The sequence below is a fragment of the Cervus canadensis genome, chromosome 1 (genome assembly GCF_019320065.1).
Source record: "Cervus canadensis isolate Bull #8, Minnesota chromosome 1, ASM1932006v1, whole genome shotgun sequence".
NCBI lineage: Eukaryota > Metazoa > Chordata > Mammalia > Artiodactyla > Cervidae > Cervus > Cervus canadensis.
In genome coordinates, this window is record NC_057386.1 from 39,191,101 (window position 1) to 39,218,924 (window position 27,824).

General features: G+C 38.3%; 1 protein-coding gene across 1 annotated transcript in view; it reads right to left on the minus strand.

Moving 5' to 3' along the window:
* EFCAB5 (EF-hand calcium binding domain 5) overlaps positions 1-27,824 on the minus strand; it is a 94,769-nt gene that overhangs the window by 65,184 nt on the left and 1,761 nt on the right. The window contains exons 2-5 of the mRNA XM_043479185.1: positions 25,064-25,154; positions 24,615-24,677; positions 21,611-21,692; positions 6,626-7,202 (exon numbers count right to left, since the gene is read on the minus strand). Of these exons, the coding sequence (XP_043335120.1) occupies positions 6,626-7,202; positions 21,611-21,692; positions 24,615-24,677; positions 25,064-25,105 (764 nt within the window). The 5' untranslated portion in view covers positions 25,106-25,154. The remainder of the gene's footprint in view (positions 1-6,625; positions 7,203-21,610; positions 21,693-24,614; positions 24,678-25,063; positions 25,155-27,824) is intronic.

Sequence of the window (27,824 nt, forward strand, 5' to 3'; positions counted from 1 at the left end):
TTCATTCACACTCACTGAGTTTCTTATCCACTCATTACACATTTACTGAGCACCTACTATAGATTCTGCCATTGTAAAGCTTAGGGTCCAACACAGAACAGGTAAGTAAGTGACGTTGTGTAATAAGTACTGGGTGTCCCCAGATTCTCATGTGTATCAATCAAAATGGATTAACAAAATTGAGTTTCTATCACAGTTCCACTTGCCTGAAAAGCCTTCCTCCCTCTCTTCCTTTGGCTAGATCCTCCACATCCTTTAGGTCTCAGTTCAGGCATCATTTCCTCCCTCTTATTAATGTCCACATTTAGAAACAGAACCTGGTTTTGTGCTTCAGGGCCATTGCACAGGGGGCTCTAAATACAATCCAGATGGATTTTTAATTTACAACGTAACTCATTCAGAGACTGAATAAAATTTCTCTTTTGTGACCTGCATTATCTCAAGAGGATATCTAATCAACAGAATTTCATAGCCTCCAAAACTCTTAACTTAGGGTTTTGTAGTATAGGATAAACATAACCTGTAAGCAGATTCTAAGTATAAATCCACAATCCACTTTTAAGGAGATGGGAAAGGAAAAAAACAAAAACAAAACTACAATGTGGAAAAATGCAAAAATTGTCACAAATTCTTTCCATTCCTGTAAGCATGTCTGTTTGTATGCAATGTAGTTTTGCAGCTCCTCGCATTAAGAATTAAAGTCTATTTCTGCATCTCGTGTGTCTGGCTGTGGCCATGTAACTTCCTTTGGCCAATGGGCCATGAGCAAACACAGGAAGCAGAAAGTTGAAAAGTTCTATAAATTATATCACAATAAAACTTATATAACAAAAATTGTATCACAATAAAACCGGGGGAAAAAGAGGAATCAACGTTCTTAAACACTGGGGTTTGCTCTGTTTTATTAAACTTAAGAGCCTTTGCACCACCACCTTGGAATAAGCCTAGGCTAACCTGCTCCACTGCTTTACCAGATGACTATCAGTTGCCATTTTACTGTAATGTATGAGTGATACCATGTGGAGCAGAGATGAGCCATGAGCCCAGTCCAAAGTTACCAACCCATAAAATCATGAGCAAATAAATGATTGTTTATTTAAGCCACTCAGTTTTGAGGTATTTTGTTACACAACCAAAGCTAGTTAATAAAACAGTCTCCACAGTACTTCCCTGGTGGTCGAGTGGTTAAGAATCTGCTATCCAATGCAGGTGATGTGGGTTTGATCCCTGATCAGGGAATTAAAATCCCACATGCCATGGGGCAATGAGGACCGTGTGCCACAATTAGAGAAGCTCTGGCACGCTGCAATAAAGACCAAGCACAGCTGAAAAAACTGTCTCCCCATCTTAAATGTTTTGAGATCTTTAAGAGTACAATATAAATCTAACTACTTAAAGAATAGAAGTAAAAATGCTTTCTTGCCCTAATTGTCACAATCCAAATTCTATCCATCCATTCAAGCTGTGTTAGGAAAATCTTCCACTTAGAGAATTTGCCTAGATTATATCAAAACTCAATGTTGCATTTCATAAATACTGGCTCTAGCCAGCTTAAGTGGATAATAGACCATGAACTTTGAGTGACCCCAGTACACAAAACCATTGCTAGACCTAACTGAAGCCTCTTTTTCAGCTGCTAAACAGTAGTACTTGTTTTCATCAATCGTGTACAAACCTATGGACTCATTCTACCCTATATACAGTGTGATTGTCTTTAACTGTTACAAGTATAATCACTATAAAGCTCCCTTCCTAACACTTAAAAACTCTAGAATCTTCCCTCTCTGCAAACTAGTGAGTGATTTCTTCACTGGTATAGATTCCTTTGCCTGGCAAGTTAGTTTTTAAGTTCTGATGGTCTTAGTTTCACAAAGCTAAGCTGGACTTCTTGAACATGTTCATATTATTCCTGTGATGAGTATTCCTATAAAAATACATATATATCTACTTAATTATTATACTTAACTCTTATTTTCTTCTGTTTAGTCAACATATATCTTATTATGAAATGAGGTTCCTGACACAAGATGCAATGACAGGTTCTCCTAAGGATATCAGTTCCTGAGTAGTTTAAAATGAATCAGTAGAATATCTGGCAAATCCTAGGAATTTGTGGACATCTTGAATCAGTTCAGTCACTCAATCGTGTCTGACTTTTCGACCCAATGGACTGTAGCACACCAGGTCTCCCTGTCCATCACCAGCTCCCAGCGTTTACTCAAACTCATGTCCATTGAGTTGGTGATGCCATCCAACCATCTCATCCTCTGTCGTCCCCTTCTCCTCCTGCCTTCAATCTTTCCCAGCATCAGGGTCTTTTCCAGTGAGTCAGTTCTTCGCATCGGGTGGCCAAAGTATTGGAGTTTCAGCTTTAACACCAGTCCTTCCAATGAACATTCAGGACTGATTTCCTTTAGGATGGACTAGTTGGATCTCCTTGCAGTCCAAGGGACTCTAAGAGTCTTCTCCAACACTACAGTTCAAAAGCATCAGTTCTTTGGTGCTCAGCTTTCTTTATGGTCCAACTCTCACATCCATACATGACTACTGGAAAAACCATAGCCTTGACTAACAGACATTTGTTGGCAAAGTAATGTCTCTGCTTTTCAATATGCTGTCTAGGTTGGTCATAACTTTTCTTCCAAAGAGTAAGCGTCTTTTAACTTCATGGCTGCAGTCACCATCCACAGTGATTTTCGAGCCCAAAAAGATCAAGTCTGCCACTGTTTCCATTGTTTCCCCATCTATTTGCCATGAAATGATGGAACCGGATGCCATGATCTTAGTTTTCTGAATGTTGAGCTTTAAGCCAAGTTTTTCACTCTCTTCTTTCACTTTCATCAAGAGGTTCTTTAGTTCTTCTTCACTTTCTGCCATAAGGGTGGTGTCATCTGCATATCTGAGGTTATTGATACTTCTCCCAGCAATCTTGATTCCAGATTGTGCTTCATCCAGCCCAGTGTTTCTCATGATGTACTCTGCACATAAGTTAAATGAGCAGGGTGACAATATACAGCCTTGATGTACCCCTTTTTCTATTTGGAACCAGTCTGTTGTTCCATGTCCAGTTAGAACTGGACATCTTGAATGGTCTTAGGTATTAGTATTCCATAACCACATCTTGTCAGGCATTGTGCCAGATCTCCAGCCCCAGCTGGAGTGAACTTGACTCAGGAACTCTACCTCTGTTCTTTTAGCATTAAGAATTAGGATCAGGACTGGTGGAGAAAATGAGGAAATCTATAGTATTATAGGTCCTGCTTCTCTGCAGGAGTGTGAAATTCTAACATTAATAATGTCTCTATAATTCTTTTTTTAATGCTTATTTTTTATTAAAAAATATCATACAGTAAAATTAACCTTTTTTGGTGCATAGTTATACAGATTTCAACACACATATAAATATGTGTGAAAATGAAAGTGTTAGTCACTCAGTTGTGTCTGATTCTTTGCGACCGCACAAACTGTAGCCTGCCAGGCTCCTCTGTCCATGGAATTCTCCAGGCAAGAACACTGGAGTGGGTTACCATGCCCTCCTCCAGGGGATCTTGGGATCTTCCCAATCCAGGGATTGAAGCTGGGTCTCCTGCATTGGCAGGCAGGTTCTTTACCACTAGCACCAACTGGGAAGTCCCATAAATATGTGTAACCATCATCATAATCAGGCTATTGAAAGTTTGCAATCTTGCTTTTAGAGCAAATATTTTTCATTATTAATTCACAATAAGGCAGTAGTGACATAGAATATGCATTCCCAAGAATTGCAGGGATCCAGAATTATAAGGAAAAGATGCAAAAAGAAAAGCAAAATGACACAAACCTAACCTCCTTATCAGGTTTGCAAATTTACATGTAAGAATTATAGTCCACTCCAATTCTCTACTTGTCTTTCAGGAACCCTGAGGAAAAGCAATAAAATATACTGCATATATAAAACTTACAAATAGCAGTGATATTTTATTTTTTAGATAAGTGGTTACCACTATATAAATCACTCCAAATCAGTAAGGAGTATCTTCTATATCTGTTGTACTTAGACCCTAAAAAAGATGAATCCCTTTTTGTTCAGAAAAGAAGGCAGATGAAAATTTTTTGCATCAGGTTGAGTCAAATCAGCACTTTAACATTATCATTAGAAGATTAAGTCTTGACAAACCAAACAAAAATTTTCTCTGTCCCCTTTCTTGAGCATTAATAAGGAAAACTCTCATTCCTGAAATGAATGGGCTTCTCCAAAGCTTGCTAATGGCTTGAAAGCAATGCAAACAATGATACAGTTCAGAGGACTTAAAAGCAGGACTGGTTTTGCTAAGATTTCTGGGTATTCAAACTTTAAGTCAATAGACGTTGTGTTGTTGTTAAGCATCCCTAGGATTTCTGAATATTCTACAAATGCCTGACACTGTCATATGTTGACATATAGATCTTGTATTTTTGCCCAGGGAAAATGAAACCCTAATTCTGATAATCTAGGCAAAGAAAGCATCTTTAAATACTTTAACGCTTTCATGATATTCCTACAAATTGAAGACAACACTCAGACTGATACAGAATAAGACAAGCAAATGGAAAGATACACATTTCCAGATAGATATGCATGTCATTTATTAAAGATGTTGATTTTCCCTAAATTAATAAATTTAATCTGACTTCAATAAAAATTCCTATAACATTTTTTGGTGTTCTCTCTCCCCACTTTTTTCAGGTAGATGAACCAATCCTAAAATTCATATTGAAAACTAACCACACAGTGATTGGAAAAGAGGAACAAATATTAACTATTCTATATTATGTTATTGGGTTCACTATGTAGCCATTTGGAAAAGGAGAAAGCTAGATTCATATCTTAAATCTTACACTAGGATACATTCTAAATGGATCAATATTTAAAAAGAAAATCAAAATGATGGTCATTCCAGAAGAAAACGAATGATAATTTTTTTAACTTCTTGAAATAAAATGTAACAATGACTCAAAGCCCAGAAGCTGTAAAATAAAAGTAAATAAACTCAACCACATAGAAACAAAAACTCCTCTGCATGACACAAAATAAATGGCAGGTGAAAAACCCAGGAAAATATTTTTAACTCATGCACATGCTTTGGATAAAAGGAAGAAAATTAAGAATGCATATTTGCATTTGCTTTTGTCTACACTAGGGCTTCCCAGGTGGCGCAAGTGGTAAAGAACCTGCCTGCCAAGGCAGAGACGTGAGAGATGCGGGTTCAATCCCTGTGTTGGGAAGACCCCCTGGAGGAGGAAATGGGAACCCACTCCAGTATTCTTGCCTGGAGAATCTCACGGACAGAGGAGCCTGGTGGGCTACAGTCTATGGGGTCGCAAAGAGTCGGACATGGCTGAAGCAACTTAGCACACATGCATGAGTACACTAAGAAACTTGGAAGGATGTACTGAAAATTAAGAACAGTAGTTATTTATAGCTGAGGTGGAGCACTGGGTGGATGGAGGATAAGAATGGGAGAGAGGGACTTCCCTGGTGGTCCAGTGGTTAAGAATCTGCCTTCCATTGTAGGGGATGTGAGTTTGATCCCTGGTCTGGGAAACTAAGATCCCAAATGTTGGGGAGCTACTGAGCCAGTGGGCATCTAGAGAGAGTCCATGCACCACAATGAAAGATCTCATATGATGCAACCAAGATCCAATGCAGCAAATAAATAATTTTTTTAAAAGAGTGGGAAAGAAAGTTTCTAGTGTTTAACACTTTATGTGTGCTCAATTGCTCAGTCATGTCTGACTCTTTAGGACCCCATGGACTGTAGCCCACCAGGCTCCTCTGTTCATGGAATTTTCCAGGTAAGAATACTAGAGTGGGTTGCCATTTCCTTCTTCAGGGGAATCTTCCTGACCTAGAGATGGAACCCCGGTCTCATGTGTCTCCTGCATTGGTAGGCAGACTCTCTACCACTGCGCCCCTGGGAAGTCTCTTAGTGTACTCATGCATGTGTGCTAAGGAGCCTCAGCCATGTCCGACTCTTTGCGACCCCATGGACTGAAGTCCACCAGGCTCCTCTGTCCATGGGATTCTCCAGGCAAGAATACTGGAGTGGGTTCTCATTTCCTCCTCCAGGGGGTCTTCCCAACACAGGGATTGAACCCGAATCTCTCACGTCTCTGCCTTGGCAGGCAGGTTCTTTACCACTTGCGCCACCTGGGAAGCCCTAGTGTAGACAAAAGCAAATGCAAATATGCATTCTTAATTTTCTTCCTTTTATCCAAAGCATGTGAATGGGTTAAAAATATTTTCCACTTTATACATTTCAGCTTTTGAACCAGATGAATGTGTTACCTATCTGGAAAGTTAAATTCCAGAAAGTGCTTCCTCTCATATAGCTTACTTTCCAGTACAAGAAGACAGATAAGAAACAGATAAATACACACTTGGGATCCTAATGAGATAACTAAATTCATGAATACACGGAGCTTAACAAACCTCGTTAGTCTTCAGTGTCTCATAAATAGTGAAACACATAGTTGTAGCTCATAAGTCCTTTCTGAAGAACTATAAAATTACTTAAAATTCTGTTTGTATTATTATATCTTTTTCTACTTGCTTTTTAACATAAGAAGAGCTAGATCATCAGCTGAAAACACCAACAAATTGTACCTGTTGTAAGTAGTGTTCGGAACATATATCTTCAGGTCTTCTGAGATATCTCTCATCACCCTCTGATAACCAGACAGTCCTGAATCTTTGATATATTTAGGGTTGTTTCTCATTAAGTATTCTCCCAAATGGTTAATTGGATCAAACTTGGTGGGAATATCAACACCTGCCAAAAGCTTCTTCTTTTCCACTTGCATTAACATTCTTTCCATTCCAGGAACTAAGGTGGGTAGCAGTTTGTCGAGCAAATACGCACGAGTGCTCAGTGCCATGTTTTCGGTATTAAACCACTCTTTGGCCAAATTATCCCTGGGGAGTTTTTCTTCAGCCTTTTTTTCTACTTCCTTCTTCAGATTTTCCTTATCTATGATTTTCTGATGCATTGCCTGGGCTCTTGCCTGAACTCTTTCTAAAAGATTTTTCTTCCATGGTTGTTCCAGGTTTGAGTCCTGTGCAGTTTGATCTAAATTGAAAATCACTTTTGCAGGTTTTCTAAAAACAACATTCTTTGAGACTCTAGTTTTAGACTCCTTTTCTGAACAAGTTGAGAGTTTTGGCTGGTTCTCCAGGTTTAAATCTGAGGGAACAAAAGTGAAATGTAAGAAATATTAGAAGTAAATTTCAATCTATATTACTCTAGAATATTATTAGAAAAAATTTACATGATACATTCAAACACAAGTAAAAGTGACAGAAAATCAGACAGCAGTGACTTTAACCATCAGGACATTTATTGTTTTCTTAATCAACAGTCATTCAACAGCTCAGTGCTTTCGTTAAGTACCTATCCTGTTTCTATTGCTCTTTATTTTTTGTGCTTGTACCTCAAGATCACAAGATAGCTATTGCACCTCCAGGCATCTCTTCTTTTTTTCTTGTCTTTATTGAATTTGTTACAGTACTGCTTCTGTTTCATGTTTTGGCTTTTTGGCCACAAGGCATGTGGGATTTTAGCTCCCTGACTAGGGATTGAGTCTGCACTCCCTGCATTGGGAAGCAAAATCTTAACCACTGGATCACCAGGGAGGTCCCCAGCACATCACTTTGTTACAGTAGAAAAGGACTGAGAACAAAGGGGCTTTCTGCTCTGGAGGTTCTGTTTTGTTACCCAAGAAGGGAAGATCCCAAACTCTTTACTCCAAGACTTTCCTTTACATTTCATTGGCCCTGATTAGGTTACATGCCCACCCTAAGCCAACAGCTGGTAAAGGGAAAAGGGGTTAATTGGGAATAGTTTTGATCAACCGTAATTTATTCCTTTGTTTCAGGATTTAGACAGAATTCTCTGATATCAAGTGATTTCTATCTGCTACAAAATTAAGGTTCAGTTGGCAGACAGAAAGGTGGGAAAATGTCTGCTGAGTAGGCGATGAAGAGAGTCTGCCACACTTGTATATGTAAATATATTTCTTCCCACTCTCATGCTTCCAACTTCTTTCAGGTTGGAGATTTTACACCAAGATAGTTCACTAAGAAGAGGCACCTACAGTCCCTTCCTACCAAAATCTCTAGAAATGATAGAAATGATAGGGTGTGTGTGTGGTGGTGGGAGGTTTAAATATTCATTTGTTTGGCTGCGTGGGGTCTTAGTTGCAGCCTGGGGGATCTTTCCTTGCAGTATATGGACTCTCTAGTTGTGGCCTGTGGGCTTAGTTGCCCCTCGGGGGCATGTGGGATCTTAGTTCCCCAACCAGGGGTCAAACCCCCATCCCCTGAACTGCAAGGTGAATTCTTAACCACTGGACCACCAGAGAAGTTCCTATGTGTGTGTTTTAATATGAACATAAGAATGCTAAGAATAATAAAGAGGGCCTTCAGTAGTCAGAAATTTTGAAGGTCTCTGAAAAATGTAAGGTAAATGGGATTCAGTTCAGTCCAGTCGCTCAGTCGTGTTAGACTCTTTGCGATTCCATGGACTGCAGCACAGCAGGCTTCCCTGTTCATCACCAACTACTGGAGTTTGCTCAAACTCATGTCCATTGAGTTGGTGATGCCATCCAACCATCTCATCCTCTGTCACCCCCTTCTCCTCCTGCCTTCAATCTTTCCCAGTATCAGGGTCTTTTCCAAGGAGTCAGTTGTTCACATCAGGTGGCCAAAGTATTGGAGCTTCAGCTTCAGCATCAGTCCTTCCAATGAATATTCAGGGTTGATTTCCTTTAGGATTGACTGGTTTGATATCCTTGTAGTCCAAGAGACTCTCACGAGTCTTCTCCAACACCACAGTTCAAAAGCATCAATTCTTTAGTGCTCAGCTTTCTTTATGGTCCAACTCTCACATACATACATGACTACTGGAAAAGCCATAGCTTTGACTAGACAGACCTTTGTTGGCAAAGGTTTATTATAGCTTTTCCTCCGACGAGCAAGAGTCTTTAAATTCCACAGCTGCAGTCACCATCTGCAGTGATTTTGGAGCCCAAGAGAATAAAGTCTGTTGCTGTTTCCATTGTTTCCCCATCTATTTGCCATGAAGTGATGGGACCAGATGCCATGATCTTAGTGTTCTGAATGTTGAGTTTTAAGCCAACTTTTTCATTCTCCTCTTTTACTTTCATCAAGAGACTTTTTAGTTCCTCTTCACTCTCTGCTATAAGGGTGGTGTCATCTGTGTATCTGAGGTTACTGATATCTCTCCCAGCAATCTTGATTCCAGCTTGTGCTTCATCCAGCCTGGCATTTCGCATGATGTACTCTGCATATAAGTTAAATAAGCATGGTGACAATATACAGTCTTGACATACTCCTTTCCCGATTTGGAAGCAGTCTGTTGTTCCATGTCTGGTTCTACTGTTGCTTCTTGACCTGCATACAGATTTCTCAGGAGGCAAGTAAGGTGGTCTGCTATTTCCATCTCTTGAACAACTTTCCACAGTTTGTTGTGATCCACACTGTCAAAGGCTTTAGTGTAGTCAATGAAGCAGAAGTAGATGTTTTTCTGGCACTCTCTTGCTTCTTCAATGATCCAACAGATGTTGGTAATTTGATCTCTGATTCCTCTGCCTTTTCTAAATCCAGCTTGAACATCTGGAAGTTCACAGTTCACGTATTGCTGAAGCCTGGCTTGGAGAATTTTGAGCATTACTTTATTAGCGTGTGAGATGAGTGCAGTTGTGCGGTAGTTTGAGCATTCTTTGGCATAGCCTTTCTTTGGGATTGGAATGAAAACTGACCTTTTCCAGTCCTGTGGGCACTGCTGAGTTTTCCAAATTTGCTGGCATATTGAGTGCAGCACTTTCACAGCATCATCTTTCAGGATTTGAAATAGCTCAACTGGAATTCCATCACCTCCACCAGCTTTGTTCATAGTGATGCTTCCTAAGGCCCACTTGACTTCGTATTCCAGGATGTCTGGCTCTAGGTGAGTGATCACACCATTGTGATTATCTGGGTCATTAAGATCTTTTTTGTATAGTTGTTCTGGATTAAGGGAAATATAAGACCAAAAAGATCCAGAAAATCCGTGTGAAATTTGGGAGCAACTATGAGGCACCCTAAGCTTAAAGAATGTATATATGGGTAGCAGGGGAGTGATTGATCTTTTTATGTATCTTCATCCCCATTGAAGCTAATCATCAGGCACCAGAGGCATTCATCCTTGAGCTGAGACAAGTGGGTCTGGGCGAGAGAGTCAGGACAATGCCTCCATACCCATAGAAAATGAATTTCCGGCAGACTTCACTGTCTGCATATCTCACCCCTCCTCCAAAGTCTCAGGCAGCAGGCTACAGAAAACAGAAACGTCATCCACAGAAAAGCAAACAGGGATTCCCGAATGCAAATGTAAGCACACACATAAGAATCACTAAATATTTAAAGAAAACTATCTCCATGACTAAACAAATGCAATGGTTAATACTACCCAAGGAAGCACCATTAATAAAACAAATATAAGGAGTCCTAAAAGAATTGTAATTAAATGGATATCCTCAGAACAGAGATATAGAGGAAATAAAAATAGTTTTTATCATTTTTGGAAATTAAGAGAACTTAGAAACCTAGTGGTCAGACTTCTGTTTCTGTTATCATTCTCCAATTAAAAAATGGGACTCTGAGGTTCCACTGCTGGGGGCACAGGTTTCATCCCTCATGGGGGACTAAGATCCCACATGTCACATGGTGCACAGTGAAAAAAGGAAAGAAAAGAAAGAAATCATGACTTATTGAAGAAAAGGCTGATTCTAGGACTGGGGCAAGAAATATTCAAGAAGAGCCTGGGGTATCTTCTAGTGCCAGAAAGTAAAGAGCTCAAAACAACCTCTGCATTGATTGGGACATGCTGTAGGGAATCAGTAGCCAACTGAAAGCTCTCTCAAAGGCCAAAAATGGAACAATTTGAGCAACAAAGTAATATTGGATTATAACCCCAGTATAAAATAAATATCCATGTCTATACTGATATAAACAAATACTTTAATAAATAAATGGGGGAAATAGAAAAATCTCCTGTGCAGAAGTATTACAAGTAACTATGTACTCTGCCTTCAAGGCACTAGAGCATAATTCTCTTCTCCGTAAGTGTGGGCTGTGCATAGTGACCTCTCAAAGAGTACAGTTAGAAATAGGGGAAATAAAAAGACAGAGGAAAAAGAATAACTTTACAGTGGAGAAACATGACAACTACTATCTCAGTCAGAAGATCAAGGCTAATATCAACAATGAAAAGTCAACATTGGCTCATTAATTGTGACAAATGAGCTGTGCTGATGGCATATATGATACGCTTGATAGGACGAAATGGCAATAGCAATTTTTCTCTGTAATCTTTCTCCAAAAACCAATAATCTCAGTCACATTATGAATTTTTAAAAAAATCAGACAAATCCCAATTAGGGCCACTCTGCAAAAATACCTGATAGTACTCTCTAACACTGTCAAGGTCATAAAAAACAAGGAAATCTGATGAACCTTTAGAGCAAAGAAAAGTCTAAAGGGACATGACAACTAAATTTGGTATCCTATAGCAGTAAAATTTGGTTCCTGGAGCAGTAAAAGAACACTAGGTAAAACTAAGGAAATCTCAATAACGTATGGATCTTAGTTAGTTATACTGTATCAATACTGGCTCCTTGATAGTGACAAATGCACCATGCTAACATAAGATATTAATAATAGGTAACATTGGATATGGGGTAGAGAGGAATTCTCTGTATTACCTTCACAATTTTTGTTTTGGTAAACTTAACAAGTAGTCTAAAAATAAAAGCTTATTAAAAAAAATAAACAAACCAATAAAGCAAGAGAGATTATTTGAAAATGAAAGAGGATTGTTGTTGCCAGTAAATCTTCAATACACTGGCTTGAACATCAGAAAACAGTCAATTAGCAAGCTGCAAGATAAAGTCAAGTTAGATAAAAAGAGCCAAGTAAATAAATGAATGGAGGATTGATGGTTATTTAAAAAACAGAAATTCATCCATAGAAAAATGAAATTTTGATATATGTAACTGATGCGAAGAGCTGACTCATTAGAAAAGACCGTGATGCTGGGAATGGTTGAGGGCAGGAAAAGAAAGGGGCGACAGAGGATGAGATGGTTGGATGGCATCACCGACTCAATGGACATGGGTTTGGGTGGACTCTGGGAGTTGGTGATGGACAGGGAAGCCTGGAGTGCTGCAGTTCATGGGGTCGCAAAGAATCAGACATGACTGAGCGACTGAACTGAACTGAACAACATGGATGGAATTTGAAAACATTATGTTTAGTGAAATATGCCAGACACAGAAGGACAAATATTATATGGTTCCACTTACATGAGGTAGCTAAATTCAAAGACAGAAGGTAGAATAGAAGTCACAGTGGGGTGAGGGAAGAGGGGAAGGGGGAAATACTGTTTAATGGGTATAGAGTTTTTGTTAGGGATGATGAAAGAGTCTTGAGTAGAGATGGTGATGATTTGTGAATCAACTTTCTGAATACATTTAATGTCACTGAATTGCACACTTACAGATAGCTAAAGTGATAAACATTATATATATTTTACCATATTTTAGAAAAAGATAAAAGAGCCTCACCAAGACTTCAGAATCCCTCTCATGCTACCTTTTCAATCACAACGTTCCTTCAAAGGTAACACTAACTTTCCTTCCTCCTTCCCTCCCTCCTTCCCTTCCCTTCCCTTCCCTTCCTTGCTTTCCCCCTTCCTTCCTTCCTTCCTCTCTCCCTCTCTCTCTCTCTCCCCCTCTCCTTCCAGGCCTTTTCCCGTTCCTCCCTCTCTCTGTTAACATTCCCTTGACTCTCACATTATGGATTAATAATACCTGTTTTTGAACTTCATATTGATTGAATCATACAACATGTGCTCTATTGTACCTGTTTTTGCTCAATAACTTAACTATTATCCATGTTGCCTGGCAGTAGCTTCATAGTATTACATTATACAAACATGCTACAATTTTTTCTATTCATTCTACTGCTGATAGGATATTTGAATACTTTCCAGATTTGGTTATTACAAAAAAGCTGCCATGATCATTCTTCTACATGTCTTTTGGTAGACATATACATTCATTTATCTTGGTATGTACCTAGAAGTATAAATACTGATCATAGGGTATATATATATTCACCTTAGAAATAGTGCCAAACAGTTTTCTGAAGTTGTACCAATTTACATCCCTACCATCAATTTATGAAAAATCTTGTATTCCATATCTTTGCCAACTTGGTATTGTCTTTTATTTCAGTTATTCTGCAGAACACATGGTTTTATCTCATGATTTAAATTTGTATTTTCCTGGTGACAAATGAACTAGAACACATTTCCCTCTCTTTACAGGCATTTGGATATCCTCTCTGATTAAGTATTTGTTCAAAGCTATCATCCATTTTTCCATTGGGTTGTCTGTCTTACTGATTTGTAGGAGCTCTCTTTATAGTTAAATTAAAAACCTTTGATGAACATAGGTATTGTGAGTATCTTTTCTCATATCTTGCTTGGCTTTTCACTCTCTTTAAGGTGTTTTCTAATGAACAGAAGTGTTTTCTAATGAACAAAAATAGAATTCTTAATTTTAATGTGTCCATTCCTCATTTATTTAATCATACTGTCAGCATCTTTTGTGTTTTGTTTAAGAAATCTTATCTACCCCCAAATTGTGATAATATTCTCCTATGTTCTTCTAAAATTATTACTGCTTTATCATTCACATTTACATCTATAATACATGCAGAATTTGTTTTTATGTGTGGGGTGAGGTAGGACTCAAAAATACATATTTTCCATTTTGGCATCATTATTGTTTTCAGTACAAGATTTTCAACTGGACTGTGTTCCATTGGCTTGTCTATTTTTATGCCAATGTCATACTGTCCTAATTTTTATTACTGAACTATAAATCTTGATATTTAGAAATATAAATCCTCTAGCTATGTTGTTCAAGATTTCCTTGGCTTTCTGGGTCTTTTGCACTTCTACATAAATTTTAGAATCAAATTGTTATTTTATAAGCACACAGACACACATACAGAACCTTGCATAAATTTTTATTAGAATTACAGTGAAGCTAGAGGTCAGTTGAGAAAGCACTACTATCTTAATGATATTAAGCCTTCTAATTCATGAATAAGGTATATATTTTCATTTATTTAGGTCATCTTTAAATTCTTTTAATTATGCTTTATAGTTTCAGTGTAGAGGTTTTGTTCAATTTTAGTTAGACTTGGATAAAGGATAGAAATGGTATGGACCTAACAGAAGCTGAAGATATTAAAAAGAGGTGGCAAAAATACACAGAAGAACTGTACAAAAAAGATCTTCACAATCCAGATAATCACAATGGTGTGATCACTCACCTAGAGCCAGACATCCTGGAATATGAAGTCAAGTGGGCCTTAGGAAACATCACTACAAACAAAGCTAGTGGAGGTGATGGAATTCCAGTTGAGCTATTTCAAAGCCTGAAAGATGATGCTGTGAAAGTCCTGCACTCAATATGCCAGCAAATTTGGAAAACTCAGCAGTGGCCACAGGACTGAAAAAGATCAGTTTTCATTCCAATCCCAAAGAAAGGCTATGCCAAAGAATGCTCAAACTACCGCACAATTGCACTCATCTCACACGCTAGTAAAGTAACGCTCAAAATTCTCTAAGCCAGGCTTCAACAATATGTGAACCGTGAACTTCCAGATGGTCAAGCTGGTTTTAGAAAAGGCAGAGGAACCAGAGATCAAATTGCCAACATCCGCTGGATCATCTTGAAAAAGCAAGAGAGTTCCAGAAAAACATCTATTTCTGTTTTATTGACTATGCCAAAGCCTTTGACTGTGTGGATCACAATAAACTGTGGAAAATTCTGAAAGAGATGGGAATACCAGGCCACCTGATCTGCCTCTTGAGAAACCTATATGTAGGTCAGGAAGCAACCGTTAGAACTGGACGTGGAACAACAGACTGGTTCCAAATAGGAAAAGGAGTACATCAAGGCTGTATATTGTCACCCTGCTTATTTAACTTATATGCAGAGGACATCATGAGAAATGCTGGGCTGGAGGAAGCACAAGCTGGAATCAAGATTGCTGGGAGAAATATCAATAACCTCAGATATGCAGATGATGCCACCCTTACGGCAGAAAGTGAAGAAGAACTAAAAAACCTCTTGATGAAAGTGAAAGAGGAGAGTGAAAAAGTTGGCTTAAAGCTCAACATTCAGAACACTAAGATCATGGCATCTGGTCCCATCACTTCATGGCAAATAGATGGGGAGACAGTGGAAACAGTGTCAGATTTTATTTTTCTGGGCTCCAAAATCACTGCAGATGGTGATTGCAGCCACGAAATTAAAAGACACTCCTTGGAAGGAAAGTTATGACCAACCTAGACAGCATATTAAAAAGCAGAGACATTACTTTGCCAACAAAGGTCCGTCTAGTCAAGGCTATGGTTTTTCCAGTGGTCATGCATGGATGTGAGAGTTGGACTGTGAAGAAAGCTGAGCACCGAAAAATTGATGCTTTTGAACTGTGGTGTTGGAGAAGACTCTTGAGGGTCCCTGGACTGCAAGGAGATCCAACCGGTCCATCCTAGAGAGATCAGTCCTGGATGTTCACTGGAAGGTCTGATGTTGAAGCTGAAACTCCAATACTTTGGCCACCTGATGCAGAGAGCTGACTCATTGGAAAAGACCCTGATGCTGGGAAATATTGAGGGCAGGAGGAGAAGGGGATGACAGGATGAGATGGCTGGATGGCATAACCGACTCAATGGACATGGGTTTGGGTGGACTCCAGGAGTTGGTGATGGACAGGGAGGCCTAGCATGCTACGATTCATGGGGTTGCAAAGAGTCGGATACGACTGAGTGACTGAACTGAACTGACCTGAAGACATTAAAATTGGATCTTAAAATTTTCATTGTCTGTTTGCTGCTAATATATAATAGAAATATAATTGTTTTTGTATATTGACTTTGTATCCAGAAACCTTGCTAAACGTACATTGATTGCTTTGTTCACAATCATGTCATCTGGTAAAAAGAAAAGATATTTCTATCTTTTCCTTTATAACTTTTATAATTTTTATATTCCTTATTTGCCTTATGACACTGGCTAAACCCATGAATCTTTTAGCAAGAATAATCCTTTTTTAACCCACCTTTCGAAATTAAGACTCATTAATGAAGATATGTTGTCCGTGTTGGTTACTACTGAATTCTTAGTTAGCAGTGGTTAGAACAGTGTCAGAAACAACACTCAAGTATTTGATGAATGAATAAACACTGTGTTAAAAAAGTCATAGGCATTGGAATAAGAGGTCTCAGGGTTCAAATTTCAGCTCTAACATATAGTAGTCATGTTCCTTATAGAATAAGAAAATAAACTTAGACTCTATTTTGATAAAATGGGAATATAATTATACTTTGTAGGATAATCATGATGAGAAAATTATACATATACATATATGAAATTATATATTTAACATATATATCCTAAAGCACTTATAGTCATTATTACTATTATTATTATTGGATGAACTCAATCAGAGTGTCTAGAGTGAGAAGAGGACCATAAAAGGAATTTTATGCAACATTTTAGAAGAATAGGCAGATAAAGTACATTTACACAGGAGTCTGAGAGTGACTAGGGAGTTGGGAGGAAAACAGGATACATTAGAATCACAGAAACTACAAGAAGAAGAGTTTAAAGAAGGATGTATTATTAAAATTTCAATTTGAGCAATAGAAATCTATCTTACAAAACTTAAGTTAAAAAAATGCCTCTTTCCTTTTAACCTCTCCAGTATAACCCAGGGCAGATATTCTTCCTCCTGCTTTAAGGGGAGTGCTACAGACATATAGCAACTTAATACCTAGCCATCTGCATGGCTCATTAGTAAACTTACAAATGAACTAGGGCATTCTCTTATCTTTGCTGCAGACTGCTAGTGCTCCTCTAGGGTGCTTGGTATTGCAGGTTGCTAAGCAATAATCCTAGTGCTTGCTCTCTCCCCACCAACATGCAGAATGGATGTAGATGTGTGTTTGGTTACAACTCTGGTCAAACACTTCTCTCTCAGACCATAAAACCAAGAAAATAAAAGGAGACACACCAATAGCAGGGTCAGTAAATCAGGATTCTGAATAAGCCTATCAGTAGCAGTCCTTTGATTAGGTGATCTCTGAATTCATAAATTACAGAACTGCCCCAATGGAAAATTAATTAAGGAGTTTAATTGAATACAGTTTCAAGCAAATACTGGGTTTTTTAGCCTATGCTTATATACTCCTAAACCTTTTACAGATAGATTGATTCATTTACATCTTCACTCAATAAGTAATTACTGATGTCATAGTGCCAGGCACTATGCTAAGCACTGAAATTCTTTTTCAGGACTTTCTAAACTTCTATGGAATTAAGAGCTTTTCAAATACTTACCCAACATGCACATCCTCACCTCTGTGTCAACCCACCTTCTAACATACAAAGTCCTACTCAAGCACTACGGGCACAAATGTTTTCAATTAAAGAAGTAGAAACAAAAAAAAATTCCTTATTCATATTCTGAAAAGTCCAGTGATTTTTATAAATGAGTTTCATCATTTTCTTCACTCAGTACCTGGCCCACTGCTGGGCATGGCCTCAGCACAACTCTATTTAAGGACACAAATAGGAATGAATTATAATTCACATTATAATAAGCTCTAGCAGACTCTTTCTTCACAGAAGGCATACATTAGAGGGATTGGCTGCTGATTAAACTGGTGAAAATTGACCCAGCAGGGCTACTCAACATATGTGCCATGTTCTCTTAAAACACAGGTCCTGTCTGAAGCTCAGCTGGCTTGACCATGTCAGGATTTCTTAACATTTGTACATAATATAGAAAAACTACTGTGAGAGGAGGAAGAGAAGCACTATTAAAACTATTGGCATTAAAATTCAATAGCTAAAGGAAAAGGTATTTTCCTGCAGAATTTTTTAAAACTTAGGGCTGTGTAATAAGAATAAAGCTGAGCAAATCAATAAAAAAAGAAATAAAATTTCTCAAAACACAAGTTAAGCTCATAGTCTGAAATTAAGCTCATAGTCTGAAAAATGTAATAACCAGGGAAAGAAATGAGGAATTCACGTGGTACATTTAGGCACAATATTTTCTATGCAAAGATAAGTATTTGAGTGTATTCTGGGAGCTTCCTGGCAAAATAATATCATTTTAATTTTGACAAGTATATAACAAGGATGGGCTTCCCTGGTGACTCAGTGGTAAAGAATATGCTTGCATCGCAGAGCCACAGGAGACACAGGTTTAATCCCTGGGTTGGGAAGATCCCCTGGAGGAGGGCATGGCAACCCACTCCAGTATCCTTGCCTGGAGAATCCCATGGACAGAGGAGCCTGGAGGGCTACAGTCCATGGGGTCACAAAGAGTCGGACAGGACTGAAGCAAGTAAGCATAGCACAGCATATAACAAAGATAAAGACACTTCTTTTGTGAAATTGGAAAAACAGTTCCTCTTCCCACTTATTACACACACACACATACACATACAGAAACACATACATATTTACAGAGGGAGATTTATTTAGAATATTAAAATTAATAGTGACTGATCACTGAATAAATAAATACATTGCATTGCATTTGATATTGCAACAAGCAACTGCAATATTTTCAATGTATATCATATAGTGGGATGAAGAGACTTACTCAAACAATACATTTCCCTCTATCGTACATTATAAAGCAGTAACAAATTCAAAGTATGAGAATAGGAAAGACCATAAACTCTTGACAAGTTTTCTAGAGAGGCAATAAATTAAAGAATGGTAATTTGCAGGTACAGATTTGGCCATAAACTGATTAAAATGAACACCTAATTAAATTTATAGGAAATTACCTAGATCACAATTCTGTTTAGCAAGTTCAAAATGAAAGAGTTTATTTATAAACCTGGTCCATGTGAGTATGGTAAAGGCAAAGGGATTTATGGGGTAGTGGTGGTGCAGGGCGGGAGTGAGGAGGACGCAAAATCAGGAAACTGTGGTAGGGGCAGGGAGGGAAGGACTTGCCAAGAAACTTTAAAAGTTAGTGAACTGTGAAAGTTTATAATGAAGGCAAAATAAATGCTGAGTAGTTTGATTCTTCATGTGTATGTATTATAATATGAACTAATAAGAAGAAATAGTAAATAAATTTTTTAATTGGTTTAAAACACAGAAAAATACTTTGGAGAAGAGTAAGCATCTATAAGTTATAGCTAGCATCTATATAGCAAATTATAGTTTAGAAAATGCTTTAATAATTATTGTTACAGTTCAGCCTAGCACATATTAAACATTTGATAGCTGTAAACTAAATTTGAAAGAACGTCAATTAAAATATAAATTGTCAAAATAAATAAATAAACAAAAAAGAAAAATAAAAATAAAGAAGAAAAAATATAAATTGTTAAATTTTAAATATTGTGAAAATTTTATGTAGTATAGGATTTCACTAAGTATCTAAAATTAGAAGAACAGTAGTAAAAGGGATGACTATCTTGCCTATTTAGTTGTTGCCTTTTGATCATATAAATTTTCAACCTGCATAATCATGTAGAATTTGGATTAAGGATTGGGCTAAATGTCAAACAGAACAAATGTGTTGTCAAGTACAGAGGTAAAAAGAAGAAACAGAAAAACGACAGGCAGGTCGAATCACGAGATTTTTGTATTTATGGGTTGTCTGCTATGTGTCAGTCCAGTCTTAGGTAAATTTTCTCTTTAATAAAGTTGCTTCAAAAGTATCAATAGAAAGTAAAGGGAATATATTTTTTCTTTAAACTTTTTGTTTTGTACTGGGGTATAGCCAGTTAACAACCTGGTGATAGTTTCAGGCAGGCAGTAATGGGACTCAGCCAAACATACACATGTATCCATTCGCCCACAAACTGCCTTCCCATCCAGGCTGCCACATAACATAGAGTAGAGTTCCATGCGCTGTAAGTTCCATGTGCTATACAGTAGGTCTGAAGGGAATATATTTCAAAGTGAAAGTGAAAGTCACTCAGTCCTGTCTGACTTTTTGCAACCCCATGGACATACAGTCTCCAGGCCAGAATACTGGAGTGGGTAGCTGTTACCTTTGCCAAGGTATCTTCCCAACCCAGGGATTGAACCCAGGTCTCCTGCATTGACTATTTCCCAAATTGCATTTAAAATAACCCTGGCTGAACTTCCCTGGTTATCCAGTGGTTAAGACTCGGTGTTTCCACTGCAGGGGGCTTGGGTTTTATCCTTGGTCAGGGAACTAAGATTCCACACGTCGCATGCTATAGTTAAAAAAAAAAATATTATATATACACATATATATGTATGTATGTAAAAGACACTTGCTCCTTGGAAGAAAAGCTATGACCAACCTAGACAGCATATTAAAAAGCAGAGACCTTTGCTGACAAAGGTCCATATAGTCAAAGCTACGATTTTTCCAGTAGTCATGTATGGATGTGAGAGTTGGACCATAAAGAAGGCAAAATGCTGAAGAATTGATGCTTTTGAATTGTGGGTTGGAGAAGACTCTTAAGAGTCCCTTGGTGTGGTACATATATACCATGGAATATTACTCAGCCATTAAAAAGAATTCATTTGAATCAGTCCTAATGAGATGGATGAAACTGGAGCCCATTATACAGAGTGAAGTAAGCCAGAAAGATAAAGAACATTACAGCATACTAACACATATATATGGAATTTAGAAAGATGGTAACGATAACCCTATATGCAAAACAGAAAAAGAGACACAGAAATACAGAACAGACTTTTGAACTCTGTGGGAGAAGGTGAGGGTGGGATGTTTCAAAAGAACAGCATCTATACTATCTATGGTGAAACAGATCACCAGCCCAGGTGGGATGCATGAGACAAGTGCTCGGGCCTGGTGCACTGGGAAGACCCAGAGGAATCGGGTGGAGAGGGAGGTGGGAGGTGGGATCGGGATGGGGAATACGTGTAAATCTATGGCTGATTCATATCAATGTATGACAAAACCCACTGGAATGTTGTGAAGTAATTAGCCTCCAACTAATAAAAAAAAAAAAAAAGAGTCCCTTGGACTGCAAGGGGATCAAACCAGTCAATCCTAAAGGAAATCAACCCTGAATATTCATTAGAAGGACTGACTCTGAAACTGAAGCGCCAGTACTTTTGGCCACCTGAAGTGAAGAGCCGACTCACTAGAAAAGACCCTGATGCTGGGAAAGATTGAAGGCAGGAGGAGAAGGGGACGACAGGATGAGATGGTGGGACGGCATCACTGACTCAATGGACATGAGTTTGAGCCAGCTCTGGTAGATGGTAAAGGACAGGGAAGCCTGATGTGCTGCAGTCCATGGGGTTGCAAAGAGTCAGACACAACTGAGCAAGTGAACAATAACTAAAGTATGTGTGTGTATATTCATTCCTGGTATTATATTTTTGAAAGGCAAAGTCTTAAAGAATCCATCCCCAATGAAAACTTCGTAATAGTTTTACATTCTGGTGTGTAGGAGAAAAGCTAGTTCTCTACCTTGGGATTTTTTGTTTGCTGCTGCTCCTGTCACATTACTGCAGGTGCCTACTGCCGAACTGTCTGACATACTCTGTGAATACTGAAAGGAGAAAAGAAATACCAGTTAAAAAATAAATTCCTTTTCATCAAAGTTGCATCAGCTCTCCCAAAGAAAGAATGCAGATAAATTCCTTGTAAAAGTTGCCAAACATTCCTCCTTGATTTTCCTAGGATTTAATGCTGTGTATTAGAAGCAAAGCAATAATCACAGTCTATTTACTACATTCATTGGCTCACCATGTCATCATATCTTCCTACGGCTAACAAAGAAATAGGCTAAGAATATTATTCCAGATGTACATTAATCCTTGAATTATACAATACTTTCTAAAAACATAATTTGAGACCACAGTGGAGTGAAATTGAATCTCTAAACCTTTGAAAATGCTGCTGTTTTCTTTGACTATTAGAATCACTTTCCAAGTTTGTGGTGGAGAGAAAAACATTTTCATCTTCATTAAGAAAAGTAAACTTTAGCTTTATGAATAAATGGTGGTAAAATAGCTTTTTGTACTCATCCTAATACACTTCTTTAAAAGTTAATTTAGAATATTTATTTATGCTGGTCTTGGTCAAAGCACGTGGAATCATTACTGGGTCATGTGCGATCTCTCTTTATGGGCACATGGACTCTGCATTTGTGGCACATGGGCTCAATAGTTGCAGCACGTGGGTGCTCTAGTTATGGCGCTTGGGCTTGATTGCTCCAAGGCATGTAGGATCTTAGATTTCCAAATAGGGATCAAACCCATGTCCCCTGCAGTGCAAGGCAGATTCTTAACCACTGGACCACCAGGGAACTCCCTGATATACTTTTAAAAGGGTGGTAACAGAATATTTTAAGACTCACATTAGTCAACTTAATGGTGAATCCATATAACTGTTTTCACTTGCCTCCCCTTTTCTCTAAAATATTTTTCCTCATAGAAGCCTTCTATTTATTAAACACAAAGTTACTTAAATGATTAACTTGGAAATTACATTTTCAGAATGATAGTGAAGTTCCCCTAATAACTGGTGATTGTCATATGCAGGATAACAGTGCTGATTTTAGAAAGCCAACTTTATCAATAAAGTCATAATCAGTTCAGTTAAGTCACTCAGTCATGTCCGACTCTTTGCGACCTCATGGACTGCAGCACGCCAGGCTTCCCTGTCCACCACCAACTCCCAGAGTTTACCCAAACTCATCTCCATTGAGTCGGTGATGGCATCCAGCCATCTCATCCTCTGTCATCCCCTTCTCCTCCCGCCTTCAATCTTTCCCAGCATCAGGGTCTTTTCAAATGAGTCAGTTCTTCGCATCAGGTGGCCAAAGTATTGGAGTTTCAGCTTCAGCATCAGTCCTTCCAATGAATAGTCAGGACTGATCTCTTTCAGGATGGACTGGTTGGATCTTCTGGTAGTCCAAGGGACTCTCAAGAGTCTTCTCCAACACCACAGTTCAAAAGCATCACTTCTTCGCTGCTCAGCTTTCTTTATAGTCCAACTCTCACATCCACACATGACCACTAGAAAAATCATAGCCTTGACTAGATGGACCTTTGTTGGCAAAGTAATGTTTCTGATTTTTGGTATGCTGTCTAGGTTGGTCATAGCTTTTCTTCCAAGGAGCAAGTGCCTTTTAATTTCATGGCTGCAGTCACCATCTGCAGTGATTTTGGAGCCCAGAAACACAAAGTCAGCCACTGTTTCCACTGTTTCCCCATCTATTTGCCATGAAGTGATGGGACCAGATGCCATGATCTTAGTGTTCTGAATGCTGAGTTTTAAGCCAACTTTTCCACTCTCCTCTTTCACTTTCATCAAGAGGCTCTTTAGTTCTTCTTCACTTTCTGCCATAAGGGTGGTGTCATCTGCATATCTGAGGTTATTGATATTTCTCTCGGCAATCTTGATTCCAGCTTGTGCTTCCTCCAGCCCAGCATTTCTCATGATGTACTCTGCATATAAATTAAATAAGCACAGTGACAATATACAGCCTTGACATACTCCTTTTCCTATTTAGAACCAGTCTGTTGTTCCATGTCCAGTTCTAACGGTTGCTTCTTGACTTGCATACAGATTTCTCAAGAGGCAGGTCAGGTGGTCTGGTACTCCCATCTCTTTCAGAATTTTCCAGTTTATTGTGATCCACATGGTCAAAGGCTTTTGCATAGTCAATAAAACAGAAATAGATGTTTTTCTGGAACTCTCTTGTTTTATCAATGATCCAGTGGATGTTGGCAATTTGATCTCTGGTTCCTCTGCCTTTTCTAAAACCAGCTTGAACATCTGGAAGTTCACGGTTCACGTATTGTTGAAGCCTGGCTTGGAGAATTTTGAACATTACTTTGCTAGCGTGTGAGATGAGTGTAATTGTGCGGTAGTTTGAGCATTCTTTGGCATTGCCTTTCTTAGGGATTGGAATGAAAACTGATCTTTTTCAGTCCTGTGGCCACTGCTGAGTTTTCCAAATTTGCTGGCATATTGAGTGCAGGACTTTCACAGCATCATCTTTCAGGATTTGAAATAGCTCAACTGGATTTCCATCACCTCCACTAGCTTTGTTTGTAGTGATGCTTCCTAAGGCCCACTTGACTTCCTAAGGCCCACAGACTTCCAGGATGCCTGGCTCTAGGTGAGTGAACACACCATTGTGATTATCTGGATTGTGAAGATCTTTTTTGTACAGTTCTTCTGTGTATTCTTGCCACCTCTTCTTAATATCTTCATCTTCTGTTAGGTCCATACCATTTCTATAAAGTCATAATAGCTCTTCACAAATAATTTACCTCTCTGTGGAAGTGTCCTGAAACTGAGTCAGATGAGTCAGCTTAATAATCAACATGGGTTTGTTTTTTCCCATTTGCCATTTTATCTTTTTGAATACCCACACCTTTTTTTTTTTTTTTTGCCTAGGAAAATTAATTTCTCCAGTTACTCTCCAGCATTAACATCTGATTATTCATGAAAACTCTACCTGAATAGGCTCTTCTGCCTCACTTCCTTCCTGGTTCCTTTCTTTGTCTTCTTTTCCATTTTCCTGAAATGGACATAGTTTTAGTAAATGGTATCCAATAGGGGCTGGAAATAAAACTAATGTTTTATACTCTAGCAGAGAAAAATTTTTTATGTAAAAAATTCATGAGTAAACATCATACCAAATAAAATCACATAGAGTAGCTGTATTAAAAAATTCAAACAGTAACAGACTTGTTATATACCAAGAATACCAAGCAACTGGAAGCAGGCCACTGTGATGTAACTATTAGTTGACCCCATTTTCGTCAAAACTTAATGCAGAACGCTTCAATTAAAAAGAGAAATAATTCAATGATAGTATACGACATTGCATCTCAATTTCCCCAAGAATGTTGAATCTCAAATCCTCTCATGGTTAAATGGTTAGAAACTATGCAGACCAGATACCTGAGCACGTTTAGGTTCCTCTTGAGGTGCTGACTCACTCATCTCGACCACAAAAAGGTATCACCAAATGGTAAGGAAAAGTATTACCAGACTAGTATTAATAACAAAAAGAGGGAAAGAAAACATTAACAAACAACCAAAAATGCTCTGAAAGACCAAAACCTGCCCCCACCCCCACCTCATCCCACCATTCTATTGAATGGTAATAAGTTCTCAACCGGTAAACTTCTCAAACTGTTACTGTTATTACTGTTGTTACTGACCTAAGCTAGATTAGTACTAGGCCAGTGCTAAGGGAAACAGGAGAATACCACAGTAGGCATCACCACTAGCGTTTAAAAAAAAAACAAACCAGCAACAGTAATGCAATTGAATTTTTAGAACATTATCATCATCCTCATTAATTCTTGAAATTACAAAGTGAAATGAAGTGAAACTCTTTTGGCTACCTAATTTGTGTGAAAAAGACAGACATTAGAATAATAACCTTGCTAAAAAGTATTTTTGGAGGGGGGAGTTCTGAGAGGAATATGATTTATCTGGTTTATTTATTCATACTAAGCAATAAAAATGGATAATTACCACCTCCCCTTCTTCATTGCAAATGACTACAGATTCAGTCACAGATGATCAAAATCAGTGTTGTGCCAAAAATCATTTAAGAGTTTGTGTCACTAGGTGCTACATAAAAAGTAAATTTCATACACATGACTTCTTCCTCTAGGAAAGTTACAATCCACAGACTTTTTAATGTGAAATGGCTTATTTATAATGTGCTAGGGGCTACTCAGATGGTAAAGTGTCTGTCTACAATGAGGGAGATCCAGGTTCGATCCTTGGGTTGGGAAGATCCCCTGGAGAAGGAAATGGCAACCCACTCCAGTACTATTGCCTAGAAAACCCCATGGACAGAGGAACCTGATAGACTACAGTCCACGGGGTTGAAAAGAGTCGGACACGACTGAGCGACTTCACTTTCACTTTCAGGGGCTACTCAGGTGGTGCTAGTGGTAAAGAACTCATCTGCCAATGCAGGAGACATAAGAGATGCAGGTTCGATCCCTGGGTTGGAAAGATCCTCTGGAGGAGGGCATGGCAACCCACTCCAGTATTCTTGCCTGGAGGATCCCATCGACAGAAGAGCCTGGAGGGCTACAATCCACAGGGTCGCAAACAGTCAGACAGAACTGAAGTGACTTAGCACACATGTATAATGTGCTGGAGTATTCACTTTCTTTTTAGCAACATATGTTCTGCTCGAATAAACCCAATGTACTACCTTTGGAGACAACAGTGTCGAACACTTAAAAATAGCTGCCTCAAAGTCTTTTTGAAGCAATTCATAAATAATAAATAAGATAAAATTGATTTCTTCGCTAGGTCCCAATAGTGCATTCTCCCAGGCTGCTTTGTTTACGGTGTCCATCTCCTGCTAGAAAACTTCTTCCCGTTCCTTTTCAAATTGGTTTTGTTTAGATACACCCAGATAAATTCAACTCAATAAACTTTTACTGGGGACCTTCTATATGCAGGCAGACATTGGGCTTAAAAAGATGGATAAGGGACTTCCCTGGTGGTCCAGTGGCTAAGACTCTGGTGCTCCCAATGCAGGGGGCCTGGATCAATCCCCGATCAGGGGACTAGATTCCAGACACCACAACTAAAGATTCCACGGGTCACAACTAAGACCAGGCCTAGCCAAATAAATACATACATATTTTTTTAAAAAGATGGATAAGATCTGCTTTTGAAGAGTTCCTAGTTTAGTGAGAGAAAACAGGATAAACAGATGCAATACCATCTGTTAGGACAAAAGTAGAGACATATACAAAATGTTAAGGAACACAGAGGCAATTAATTTACCCAGGGAGGTCAGAGAAGCTTTCACAGAAAAATAGATTTCCAAGCTGGATTTTAAGTGACTAATAAGACTTTTTGTGTATGTAAAGGAGGGGGGAAATAGTATCTGAGGCAGAAGGAACGTTACACGCTAGGGAATGAAAGTTTGAAAAGTATTTGAAGCTTTCATAGCAGAGCATAGTTATAAAACAGAAAGTGGCAGAAGATGAGGCCAAAAACGTAATTTTTCAACTGTAAAGAGTTACTCACAATAAATCAAGGAATTTGGATTTTATTTTGTGCTTTTTAAGGATAGGACAAGATGCGATGAAATTGGTGTTTTAAAAAAGTTGACCCTGCCAGCAAAGACTGCCAGTGTGAAACACTGGGGGAAGAGAGAATGATGATAACTTTTTCACCTTAAAAAAATATATATGTGTGTGTGTGTGTGTATACACACACATATATGTATAAATACATATATTTTATATATAAATATATATCATATATAAATATTATATTTATATATATTAAATATATAATATATACAAATGTATAATATTTAATATATATTAGCATTAAATATATAAATATATTATAATTAATATAATATATATTTATACAATTAATATAATTATATAATTAATATATATTATATATATTTAAGCTGCCCTAGGTCTTAGTTGTGGCACCTGGGACCTTCCATCTTTGACGCTGCATGTGAACTCTTAGTTGTGGCATGTGGGATCTAGTTCCCTGACTAGGGATCAAACTGGGGCCGCTTGCTTTAGGAGTGCAGAGTCTGAGCCATTCACCAGGGAAGTCCCAAGATGGCATTTAATTAGATGTCAATTAATAAGATGAGTAAGTCCTCATCTATCAATAAAATGGATTAAATTCTCCATCAAATGCATAGAGTGGC